The 13,143-nt window shown below is 53.1% G+C and overlaps 2 protein-coding genes across 2 annotated transcripts in view; both read left to right on the forward strand.

Moving 5' to 3' along the window:
* LOC145723653 (cilia- and flagella-associated protein 61-like) overlaps positions 1 to 2,558 on the forward strand; it is a 5,770-nt gene extending 3,212 nt beyond the window's left edge. The window contains exon 2 of the mRNA XM_081831993.1: positions 1,718 to 2,558. Within this exon, the coding sequence (XP_081688119.1) occupies positions 1,718 to 1,918 (201 nt within the window). The 3' untranslated portion in view covers positions 1,919 to 2,558. The remainder of the gene's footprint in view (positions 1 to 1,717) is intronic.
* Positions 2,559 to 9,816: 7,258 nt separating this feature from the next.
* Positions 9,817 to 12,503, forward strand: INSM1 (INSM transcriptional repressor 1). The gene has a single exon (XM_031032759.2). It carries the CDS (start codon positions 9,817 to 9,819, stop codon positions 11,356 to 11,358), a length of 1,542 nt encoding a protein of 513 aa, XP_030888619.2. The 3' UTR covers positions 11,359 to 12,503.
* The last annotated feature ends 640 nt before the right edge of the window (positions 12,504 to 13,143 follow it).

A 13,143-nucleotide genomic window follows, 5' to 3' on the forward strand; every position in this document is an offset into this window, starting at 1 on the left:
GGCGGGGAGATAGTCACACTGGGGGGGAGATGGTCACACTGGAGGGGGAGATCGTCACACTGAGGGGGGAAGATAGTCACACTGGGGGGGAGATGGTCACACTGAGGGGGGGCGATGGTCACACTGAGAGGGAGATGGTCACATTGAGGGGGGGAGATTGTCACATGGGGAGAGATGGTCACACTGAGAGGGGAGATGGTCACACTGGAGGGGGAGATGGTCACACTGAGAGGGGAGATGGTCACATGAGGGGGAGATGGTCACACAGAGAGGACACACTATGAAAGACAAATGCACAAAAATCTGTTTACAATCTAGAGCAGTATTTGTCTTAGATAAAAGCTCCATTTTGTGATTTTATAGTATTTATCCCATTGTCAGAACAGTTCCATACATCATGAGCTCCAAATCTTCTACAATTTTTGTAAAGTCATTTTTACTTGATATAATTCTCTGAAAAACTAAGGAATCTTGTGGAATATACGCTTGGGGACATGCTAGCAGCACTCAAATGTTTCAGCACCTCTAATATGAAGTCCTGGGCATCGGGTGCCTTTTTCTCTGTCACTGTTTTGTTGAGCTGATACAAATCTGAAGTCCTCTGAGCCCTACTGACTGTTCTTCCAAGTGAAGTGTGTGTAATCTCCAACACCTGGTAGTGTCTCACTTAAATAATCAAATGATCATTCTGTTATGCTTCCATATCGGTTAAGCCTATTTTCCTATCTATAAAATTCTTACTATTAATAAATTAATGATCCATTAGAACTCTGCAAGTCATCTACTTTTTTCCTGTTCGAAATAAAAACTTTTGGAGGTTCGGGTAAATATACCATCAAAGTCCCTGTGACTCTTCTGTTTGGGGATTTTGGAATTACTGTGGCGTTCAGAACGCACTCAGCTCAAACCTTGGTGACATGCATAAGAACCTCCTATCAATGTATGGTGTATGATGAAGGAAATAGAGTAAAATGTTAGCCGTGGAACCCAGTGGTGTGTGCACACTGGTGCTAATTGTACAATTCAGTCCACTTGCCTCTGTTTGAATATTTTTATAATGAAATGTTGGGAAAACCCCTACTATATTACAGATATGCACAGCATATCTCAACTTTCAATAACTATTCTCTCTGAGCCTTATCTTTAAAGATGTCGATGAAATTTGACTTACTAAGAATTTAAGGGTTTTTAAATCCTATTTCTTGACAGGACTGTAACCACGTGAAACATCTAGAAGTTTTCATGTAAAAGTGTTTAATAACTTCCTTTCTTATTTTTAAAACAAGTGTGAGCTACAGATAATTTTTATCCGAATATTAAGAACTTAAAATTACTATTCTTGCTGAACCTTGAGAACATAACACCAAGTGAAGTAGGCCAGTCACAAGAAGACAAATGCTGTTTGATCCCACTTATATGAAGTACCCAGAGTAGTAAACTCACACACAGAAAGTAAAATTACATGGCACAATTCTGTATTCATTCTTATATATGTGTACTGAGTTTCGATTTAAATAAATTATCCTTTATATTTTAAAAAAATGGTTAAAGTGGTAAATCTTATGTGCATTTTGCCACAATTAAAAATAAAAAATTTAAAAAGCTAGGGGGGAAAAGACCATCCTTGGGAAGGTGAGCACTCTTTTTAATTTTAGTGAAACTGCCCTCTTATTGTCCGAGTAATTTCTGTTATCTGGCCTCTTCCTGGATTTTCCAGGAGGAAGAACTTCCTTCCATAGAACAGTTAGCCCGGCAGATAGAAGATGAGGAAATTAACCTGAAGGAGAAGCCCCGGAAATATCTCAAAAGAGTCTACCAGGAAACCATCTACAAGTCGCTGGTGGAGAAGAGCATTCTTGACTACCTGCACTATAATCACTACCACCTGCCCATGTACGCGTGGCCAGGCATCATTTAGTTGTGGCCACGGCCTCCACTTTATTGTGTTCACACGTGGAGTTCGGGGAAGTGCTCGTATAAATAGGAAACCTCTCTGAAGCCTGGCTTGACAACCGAGCACCATCGTGGTTTTGGGACGTCCTTTCCACTTCCACGAACGTCTGTAGTTTTCTATCGTTCCAGTAGGTGGCGCACGGCCGTGGGTCTCTATTCTGGGGCAGGGAGACGCTTCTGAACACCAGGCATGTTCCAGTGCAGAATAATCCATTTCAGCAATAAAATGGGATGCACTGTGTAAGGCTTGTTTTTACGTTGGGTGTGATTCTGATAGATTTCCTGAAATGCTCTGCCGCCAATTTTCTCAGTTCTTCACCTGTTTACCCAGTAATACTCCTGGGTGAGAAGAAAGAAAACCATGTGCCCAGTATGGAAAATCGGTGAAACAGACGATGAGGAATTAGCCCTGTAATCCAACAACGTAAGAACTGTTGACGTGAACTTTGAAAATGAGGCAGCTGTTATTACAATTTCTGTATTGTAACGTTGTAGGTTATAAGAACAAAAACTCAAAGATCACACAGGCTCACATGCAGGTTTTAGATGAGAAAATAGTAGTGGGAAATCAATGTAGTTCCTTTCCTTTGACCCTTCACACTGTTGCTTTGCACGGGGCCTCTGGTACATGTCACCTGTAATGTGGCTCAGAAACCCTTTTTCTTATAAATAAAGCAAATTTAGTGCTCACTAGAAAACATATGGATGCAGGAACAACAATAGTTTTCGTTTATTTGGATCTCTTTTAATAGATAGCGTGACACAATTCACGACTGAATTTTTGATCAGCAGGGCTTAAAATTGTTTTTCATGGATGCAATTCCAGTTTTTCAATTTTTTTTTGCATTTATGTTAACATTAGGCCAAAGTCGGCACAATTACAAGGGTCACACAGCTATTAGGATGGAAAATCATAGTTGGTGTTACAGAATTATATACCCCTTATCAAAAAGAAAATTGTTCCAGAACGCTAGGTTTGGTTTTTCTGAGGCAGGCAAAAGCAAGCAATACAGTCCACTAATTCCTTCACATGTATGTTTTACACAAATGTGCATGGGTCATTTAGAGGGAGGCCCAGCTTTGGCCACATGCTACAAACTGTGTAACTTGGAGAACAATCCCTACTGGTTGGCTCTTCAAACTGCAAACCAACACACGTGGAACCATATTTCAGGGCTGGCGAATAAGGCAGCTTGAGGATCTATCCCCCACCCTTTTGCCCCCTTCCCCTGAGAGGTCCTGGGTCAAATTCATCAGCAAAAGGAGCGAGTTTCTGTGACAGGCCCTGGGACCCTTGGGTGGAGACTAACAGAACCACCTCAAAGGATCAACAGTTAGGATTTCTGTGATCAAGTATTACCATTAAAAGCGTTCTAGTCACACAAATGCGACCCCACATGACAATGCCGACCTTAAAATTGAATCATGCATTCATGTGATAGTAAGTTTTTCTTTGCTGCTTTTTAAAAAGTAGGCTGGGCTTTGAAAAATGTGCAGAATGGGTTTTAGTGTACAAAATGTCTGATGGGGTCATTCTCATTGTCATCCCATATTCACTAAGTGAGTAATTTCTTGGGTCTGGGCAGGAACTTCAGTATCTCTGTGTGGACTTCAGCATTTTACCACCCAGGGACAACTTTTCTGAGAGTAAGAGAAGAACCCAAGGGTCATTGATTTGGGCTTGACATTGGCTGTGTTAAGGGCTTCGAGAGAATATTTACTCCTCACTGATGATAAAGCCTGGCCAAAGAAAGGGCTTCAAAGAGAACAATATTTGGACTTCTCTGTGCGTGCTCAGGCATAGATTCTGTAGAGACAGATGACTGCATGAAGTCCCTGCCTATTTCAGCATTTGCTGTTGAGCTGGGGACATCTTTTTTTTTTTTTTTTTTAATTTATTTATTTGAGACAGAGAGAATGAGAGACAGAGAGCACGAGAGGGAGGAGGGTCAGAGGGAGAAGCAGACTCCCCGCCGAGCAGGGAGCCCGATGCGGGACTCGATCCCTGGACTCCAGGATCACGACCTGAGCCGAAGGCAGTCACTTAACCAACTGAGCCACCCAGGCGCCCGAGCTGGGGACATCTTGGGCGCAAAGGCTGATCTTGGAATTCTATAGTTTTGAACAAGGCACAGTGACAAGAAAACACCAAAGTTAATTTCCCCAAGTTTTGTTCCCGCCAATCACATGCACCTGACTATATGCTTCACAGAGGCCTCTAATGCTGGTATGTGGGTGTGTGATAGAGTATACCCACCCCCTTTCCCCAAATGGCTCTTGTATGACACCCAAATATCACAGGAAGGCCAAAGAAAAATAAAAGACAAGCTGATAGAGGAAAGGGAGCACTGCATGGAGGAGAAAATGTAAAGCCAGCCAGTCAATATTTACCCTTAGAAGAGTGTGTGTGTATGAGAGAGAGAGAGGGAGGGAGAGAGAGTGCACCCCGCACCGGGTGAGGGAGCGCTAGCCAAGAAGCAGGGAGAGGGGCTTGAAAGTGGCCGCTTGTGAGGAGCTGTTGATTGTTTTCTGGTTGAGAGAAGAGGTGATGATAAGGCTGGGATGCGGCGAGCGCCGGCCGGGGCAGCGAGCCGGCAGCTGTATGCTAATGCTCACAGAAACCAAGCCTCCGCATTCCCCATTAAAGCCGGCGGCCAGGAGGCCACACATCACTGAACAAATAGGCTCTCTCTAGACAAATAAAATAACACACGTTGGCCTGCGGGGAGGGGGGAGAGCCAGAGGGGGAGAAGGGTGGGGGGAGAGGGAGGGAGGGGGAGAGGGGAAGGGAAAAGAGATGGGGAGAGGAGAGCCGGGGAGGAGAGGGAGGACCGGCCAACGGGAGGGGAGAGGAGAGAGAAAGCGGGGGGCGGGGGGGGGGAGCTGCAGGCAGAGAACCAGAGAGAAAAAAGGAGAGAGTCTAAGGGAGAGAGAGAGTTGAGGGGGTGGCGAGACAGAGAGTGGGACCAGGGGTGTGGGGGCGAGAGTCAGGATGTGAGAGACAGGAGGGAGGCGTGGGGAAAGAGGCAAGGGGAGTAGAAGAAGGAGGAAAGGGGGCACAGGAGGGACGGGAGTGGGACAGAGGAGGAGGGAGGCCAGAGATAGGAGTCGCAGGGAGCGAGAGGGGGGTAGGAGAGGGATAGTGGGCGCGGGGATTGAACACTTACACCCAAACCCCAAAGCAGCCACAAGAAAGGGGGAGCTGAGGCCAAGGCGAAGTGTGCGCCCCTTCTGGCCCGCAGGGGCCTGGTCACCTCTTGGTCCCCCCTGGGGCAGGCGACGAGGAGTAGGATCGGAGTCCCGTGGCCTTTCCGGTCAGTTTTTGCTGGGGGTGCTGTCGCTGCCTTTTCTGAGACGGCGGCGCGCGGGCAGTGGGGCCGCCGCTTCACAGGTGCAAGCAGTTCCCTCGTGCGCCCCCACGTTCAATGTCATCCCGGTCCGCTCAGTGCCGTTCCAGCTTTAACTGGCATAATTCTCTGCTTACGGCTTTTCCACATTTTCTGGCTTTGCCAATACCACCCTTCCCGTCGCGGGGCCCGGGAGCCTCTGGCCCCCCTCCCCTCCCACAGGGTCCCACCCGAGGCAAAAACAAACAGCCCCGAGGGCACTTCACGGAGCGTGCGGTGGCCCCGACGGCACACTGGGATAAAAGAGGCGGCCAACCACCCCGTCGGCCCCCGGCCGAATAATGGGTGCGCAGCAGATTGCCAGGGGCACTCGAAACTCGAGGGGAGGGAAATACTTGAGCGCGGTCCCTCCCCGCGCCCTGCGGAAGGCGCAGCCTCGCGGATTCTCCCTTGTTCGCTCTCTTTCATGCACTCTTCTTTTGTGTGGAATTATTTAAACGAGAGATCCATGGCAGCTTTATGCTAATGTGCCGAACAAAGGCAACGGCCCGCGGGCGGGGGCCGGGAAGGTGCCTGGAGGCCGGACCGGGCCGGGTGGGGCGGCGGGCGGGCGGGCTGCGCGTGTCTCTCGCGTGCCCCTGGGACTGACACAACAACCCCTCATTCCTGCAAACACAAAGCCTCTCCCCGGCTCGGGCCCCGCGCTCGCCCCGCGCACTGGGGCGCGGGCCCCTCCGGGACCTGACGGCGGGTTCGGCGGCGGTAACGTGCGGTTCAGGCCGGGTCGAGGCTGGTGGGCAGGGAGGGCCTGGGGTGGGGCTTCTGTGAGTCCCGGAGAGGGGTCCCCAGCAGAGTGGGGCTAGGGGTGTTGGCGGGGGAGCGCTGTCAACCCCCTCTCGCCCCTCCCAGTGTCTCTAAACGCGCTGTGCGGTAGGATTGCGGACCCTCCAGTCTCCGCCTCTCGGGAGCTCAGTGGCCACCTGGACAACTCGACACCCCACCAGGCAATTCCTAGGCCGAAATCCCCCGCTTTGGCGCCTATATCCAAGCTTCGCGCTTTCAAGAAACTCCCCGGGGCTAGAGTCTTGAACTGGGGTTCGCAGTGAACCCCGGCGCGCTCCCCGACGGCTACCTGAGACACCAGCACCAAAAAAAAAAAAATTTTTTTTTTGAGCGCCTGCGGCCGTCAAAGGAAGAACCCGCAGCGGGGTCTGCAAGGACCAGAAGCAATGAGACTGCCGAATGTTTCCAAAGCGCTGCCAGGACCGACCCCACAGGAAGGGGAGGAGTCTCCCGAGGCCTGGGAAGGACACTTCGGGGACCTGCCTTGGATCCCCATGCTCGCCGACTCCGGTGAAGCTCCTCTGGAGGGAGGGAAAGCATGCTCAGTGTTTCCCCGACCCAACTCCACGCGGCGCCCACTCGGAATCTCTGCGTAAAGGCCGGCCGCCGGGGCACAGCGTGATGGCGCTTTGCCCTTCCCAGAAGAAGACAAATGTTTCGACCCGAAGTCCCCATAGGGATGGGGGACTGCAGGCGCGCAGATTTTGAGAAATGAGATCACTCAGAAGACAACGGAAACTTACGAGCAGGTGCAAGGCTGTACCTACTTGGAGGTTGCTGGTGTGTGCGTGCGCCCTCAGTCTAATTCTTCCCCAGTCCTGAGACATGGAATTAGTTTCTAATACTAGCATCTTTCAAGTTTCTATTTATTTTGACCGTACTCGTCTGAAAACAGATTTCACTTTCCCTGACAAGACTAAAAACCACAAACTAAGCAAAAGATCCATTGAATCTCAGTATCTCAGTAGTGTTCAATAGATTCTCTGGGCTTAATACAGAACCCGTTTGAATTCGCAGCATTCAGGAAGGATTTTGCTTTGGTTTGGTTTTTTTGCCCCCCCCCCCCGCCCTCTTTACAATTATGGGTGTTGTTATTTTTAAAGGATTCACAAGGTGACTAACTCGCTGTTATCTGTTGAATGAAAGCAGTGTTACACATGCAAGACCAAATACCCCGCAGTCAGTTGAGGACGGCAGGCCGAGCCCCCGCCCTATTATTCCACAATCCAGATGGGATTCGTGATTAGAAAATAAAATTGGCCAAAGCTGTCCCGGAATCCCTCTCCTACTTCTAATTTCATCGGCAGTATTAATCAGCGTTCAAAAGAGCAAAGGAAACAACATCAGTTACTTTTAGATTGAAACATATTTATGAATTTTAGATAAACTCATTTTAGAATTTCTAACTTTTTTGAGGACTAGCATTCACCGCAGTTAGCATTTTTTAAAAGGAGGGTGAGAGCTTTCAAGATATATTCCATTATATGTATTCTTCTCTTTTAGGTCTGAGTTAAAAAAAAGATCACAAACATAAAATCATCAAACATCTTTCCTTTTGATTAACCAACTTGATTAACCCTTTGATTAACTAAGCCTAACAACTGTCCCCATTACAACTTATTACTCATGTGGATTCTAAAAAAAAAAAAAAGAGTCTGCTTAATTTCCCCGCCAGGGTATTTTCAGAGGGAAAATCCAAAAACAATTAAATACCTTCAGTGGCATTAAGCATAAGCAAAACTCAGCACGATCTATATAGGAGCACAGAGCTTTCCAGAAAAAATGTCCGTTTCCTTCTCTCTCAATAAAGTGACATTTTCCTCACAACATAATGACATTTTCTGCAGCTTTGATTTGTTCCCTAGTGATGGGTGATCAGGCCCACTATGCACTCTTGGGGTTCTGCCCCGGTCCCCCGGAGATTCTGCCTTTTGTGTTTCCTTGGGGCTGGGCTGGGAAGAGGATGAAGGCAAAGGGCCCGATCTGGGTCCAAACGGGGCTGCCGGGGTGGTGGGTAGGGGGTTGTGAGTGTGTGGATCTTCGCTGTTGTCTCTTCCTGGTGGCAAGGGGGGAGGCAGCTTGTCCTCTCCGAGGCCGCAGCCTGCCTCTGAGGACAGATTGCCCCCACCTCCCCCCGGCCGGCAGCACGCGTCTCTTTTGCGTCCAGATTGGCCGCGACCCGCGCTCAATAGCCGGAGGTTAATTTCCTTCACAAAGGTGAAGGGGGCACGGCTCCGGGGGGGCCCTCGCGCCCAGACAGGCGGCCCCTTTATTCCGCTGCGCCTTGATTGGAGCCCTTGATTTAGCATCTGATGTCAGCCGGCAGACAAAATGCCCGCTCCGAATGAAAATGCATGAGGCGGCGCAAGGAGAGCGGAAACCAACTTCAGCCGGGTGCACGCGGCCGACCGCGCGTTTCGGCCTTTGGCCAACTCCTTCCGAATCAGCCCAGCCCAGCGCCTCGCGGAGGCTGAGTGGCCTGGACCGGGCTCCTCTAAGGATGCCAATCCTTGAGCCTCGGAGAACTTAAAAAAAAGAAAGAAAGAAAGAAAAGAAAAAAGAAAGTTCAGAAATTCATGTTTCTTTTGGAACCCAGCCTAACTTGCCCCCCCCCCCGCGCCCCGCCCCTGGGCTGCGTCTGCTAGCGATTAAAGAAGTGCGGTGCCAACTGTTTCTAAAACTCAAGATAAAATCTTCCAGACGCACGCGGGCGCACGAAGGCCGCGAACGCAAACATCGCCCCCGGCTGCAGCCAGAAGGCCAGATCCTCTACCCAAGTTTGGAACCCCAGGGTCCCATTTTCGCTTGGGTCCTGGGTCCCGTGGCCCACCCGGCCGAGGCTCTCGGCCGCCCGGGCTTTGCCGCTATTTTCGATTTTTGATTATTTCCCAAACACCAGGCGGAGTCCCTGCGCCTCCCCCGACCCCTCTCCCGCCCCAGCAGCCGCACTCAGATCTCCCCCGCGCCTGCTGCTGCCCACCGCCGCCCCTACCCAATCAGCGCGCACAACTTCCCCCTCCGCTCGGGCTCGCGGATTGAACCCTCCTGACATATTTGGGACCATTCTTCTCCTTTGTTGCTATTTTGCTCGCGACCCGCGGGTAATCCCCGCGCGGGAGGGGGGCGTGCATTGTCGTGCTGATGGACGGGCCCATTTGGCGGCTCCGCGCCCCCCGGAGGAGAGACACAAAGCCCAGGCACGTGCGCCTCCCCATAGAGGAGCAGCAGACCGTGAAGGGAGGCGGGGCCGGGCGTGTGCCTGGGCCGGGCGGGGCGGCGGCGCCGGGCGGGGCGGCAGCGGGGCGCGCGCGGGGGCCCCGCGCCCTCAGGTACATCTGCCGCACCTACCGGGCGACCCCCGAGTCCCGGCCCCCTTTTTGCCGCCCCGTCGCCCTCCCACCCGACCAGGCGGAGGAGCTGCGGGCACGCTGATTGGCTCCGGGGGAAGCGGGAGGCGAGAACAATGGCCCCCTCCCCCAGTTAAAAGGGAGCGGCTCCCGGGCCCGGGGACAGGGACGCGCGTGCAGGGCGCAGAGCCGGGCCGAGCCGCCGCCGGCGCCACGCGAGTCCCGCAGCTGCCGCGACCGGGCCATGGGCCGGGGGCACTGAGGGCCGCTAGGGCCGAGCGCGGAGGTGGGACCGAGCCAGTGCCTTGCCCTCGCGCCGCGCCAACATGCCCCGCGGCTTCCTGGTGAAGCGCAGCAAGAAGTCCACGCCCGTGTCCTACCGGGTCCGCGGCGGCGAGGACGGCGACCGCGCGCTGCTGCTCTCGCCTGGCTGCGGGGGCGCCCGCGCCTCGCCCCCGGCGCCGAGCCCCGGGCCGGGACCGCTGCCGCCGCCCGCCGAGCGCGCCCATGCGGCGCTCGCTGCCGCGCTCGCCTGCGCGCCGGGCCCGCCGCCTCCCCCGCCGGGCCCGCGGTCCGCGCACTTCGGCAACCCGGAGGCCGCGCACCCGGCGCCGCTCTACAGCCCCACGCGGCCCGTGAGCCGCGAGCACGAGAAGCACAAGTACTTCGAGCGCAGCTTCAACCTCGGGTCGCCGGTCTCGGCCGAGTCCTTCCCCACGCCCGCCGCTCTGCTCGGAGGCGGCGGTGGCGGCGGCGGCGGCGCGAACGGCACCGGCGGCGGCGGCACCTGCGGCGGCGACCCGCTGCTCTTCGCGCCCGCGGAGCTCAAGATGGGCACGGCGTTCTCCGCGGGCGCCGAGGCGGCCCGCGGCCCAGGGCCCGGCCCCCCGCTGCCCCCCGCCGCCTCCCTGCGGCCCCCGGGCAAGCGGCCCGCGCCCCCCGCCGCCGCCGCCGCCGCCGAGCCGCCCGCCAAGGTAGCCAAGGCCCCGGGCGCCAAGAAGCCCAAAGCCATCCGCAAGCTGCACTTCGAGGACGAGGTGACCACGTCGCCTGTGCTGGGGCTCAAGATCAAGGAGGGCCCGGTGGAGGCGCCGCGGGGCCGGGCGGGGGGCGCGGCGCGGCCGCTGGGCGAGTTCATCTGCCAGCTCTGCAAGGAGGAGTACGCCGACCCGTTCGCGCTGGCGCAGCACAAGTGCTCGCGCATTGTGCGCGTGGAGTACCGCTGCCCCGAGTGCGCCAAGGTCTTCAGCTGCCCCGCCAACCTAGCCTCGCACCGCCGCTGGCACAAACCGCGGCCTGCGCCCGCCGCCGCCCGCGCGTCCGAGCCTGAAACCGCTGCCAGGGCTGAGGCGCGGGAGGCGACCGGCGGCGGCAGCGACCGCGACACGCCGAGCCCCGGCGGCGTGTCCGAGTCGGGCTCCGAGGACGGGCTCTACGAGTGCCACCACTGCGCCAAGAAGTTCCGCCGCCAGGCCTATCTGCGCAAGCACCTGCTGGCGCACCACCAGGCGCTGCAGGCCAAGGGCGCGCCGCCCGCGCCTCCGGCTGAGGACCTACTGGCCTTGTACCCTGGGCCCGATGAGAAGGCGCCCCAGGAGGCGGCCGGCGACGGCGAGGCGGCCGGCGTGCTGGGCCTGAGCGCGTCCGCCGAGTGCCACCTGTGCCCGGTGTGCGGGGAGACGTTCCCCAGCAAGGGCGCCCAGGAGCGCCACCTGCGCCTGCTGCACGCCGCCCAGGTGTTCCCCTGCAAGTACTGCCCAGCCACCTTCTACAGCTCGCCTGGTCTCACGCGGCACATCAACAAGTGCCACCCGTCCGAGAACAGACAGGTGATCCTCCTGCAGGTGCCCGTGCGTCCGGCCTGCTAGAGCGCGCCCTCCACCCCACCCCCCGCCCCGAACTGTGCCTTCTCTTGGAGACCCACGAGGAGAGCGCGCCCTGCGCGCCCTGAACCCGCGTCCGCGCCGGGGGCGCCGGCCCCCGGTGAAAGTGTTGTCTCCGCTTCTCTCGGTGTGGCGTGACGGTAACCCCGATCCTCTCGTTGTGACTCCTTTTGGACCCCCCCACCCCCTTTTGCGTTGTGTCCCCTTTCCCTCCTTGGCGCAACAGGAGCCAATCTCTTTCTGTACAAGAGAGAAAAGCTGTACGCGTTTGTCTCGTGGTTGGAAGCTTCCCCCTTGGAGCGGAGAGCTGTTTTTCTTGCTAGTATTCGCTGTGTTCATGGTCTAGAAATGCGGTTTGCTCTCGCCTACCAATCTCTGCTCTCTATGTATGTAGCGTACGGGTTGTTTTGGGTGAATCTTGAGGAATAAATGCCTTTATATTTCACAGGCTGTAAATTGAACTTCCCACACGATTAGCTTTATTATGGCTTGTGAACTGCTGGAGTCTGGCTTTACCTTTTTGTATGTGAACAAATCAAATTGCTTAAAAAAGAGTTTTCTTTAGTATAGCCACAAATGCCTTGAACTGTTGTCTGTTTGGGATTGTTTTTGGGGGGAGGGAAGGGAATTTTCAGAAAATGCTGTAGAAACTGCCTCAATACTTCACGTAAGACTCTTTGGTTTGATCTTTGATCATCTTTGTTGAGGTAGGACTATATGAGTTTTCTTTAAATGTATATGTTGATTTATGAGTAATTGTTATTTATTCTTTATTTATTTATATTAATTATGAAGATTATGATATTATTTGATTGCAGATCTTTTTTTTTGGTACGCTTCCTCCCCCATCCCTTGCCACTCTTGACATTTCACTGTGCATTTTAGAAGAGAGCCTTTTTCTAAAGGGATCTGTTAAAAGTTTTAACTTTTATACCTGAGTGAATTACAGACAACCTACCATTTTATTCTGCTTGGAGGGCCCCTGGAGCCCTCGTACAACCGACAGCTCTTACTTTTAAATGCAATCTCTTTTCTACATACATTATTTTCTTAATTGTTAGCTATTTATAGAAAGCTTCAATAGAACTGTTTCAACTGTATAACTATTTACTATTCAAATAAAAATATTTTCAAAGTCAAAGTAAGATGGATTTATTTCTGCATCATGCGGCTTCCATAAGGATTTAAAATTATTTCTTAAATGTCTGGTTTTTATTAAAGAAAAAAAAAACCCCACCACCCTCACTAGGATCATGGGTTTTAGAGCTGAGCCTGAACCTCTGGGGTCTGCCCCTCTGACCCTTTAAGGGTGTTGCCTCAAAAACAGTCAACAGGAGCAGAAGGCAAGTCAGGGACCCTCAGAAATGCACTGGAAGGTGGGGTTAGAATGATAGCTGTGGAGACTTTTTCAGGGAAATCTACATAAGTGCCCACAAGAATCTATCCTTTTCACCAAGGGATGTAGAGACACTGCTTTAACTTAGCAGATCCTTCATGTCCCGACAATTTGGGACTCAGTGTAACAGTAATTCTTCACATAAATAAGGTGGGTAGTTTTGGGCCCTTAGGTATCAACTAGAAAAAAAGTAGAAATGATGTCATGGTCAGATTTCCAAAGTAAGGAAAACAAACCAGATCACATGTGGATATAACCGAAGTTAAACAACTGGGTTTGGGGTAAGGGCTCAAAAACAATTTTTCAATCAGGTGATCAATCTGCTTTTGGGGGAAAAAATGGAACACCATCTGTTTGGGGGTATTAAATTTAAT

Source organism: Leptonychotes weddellii, chromosome 10 (assembly GCF_054177405.1).
Source record: "Leptonychotes weddellii isolate Sample4059 chromosome 10, ASM5417740v2, whole genome shotgun sequence".
NCBI lineage: Eukaryota > Metazoa > Chordata > Mammalia > Carnivora > Phocidae > Leptonychotes > Leptonychotes weddellii.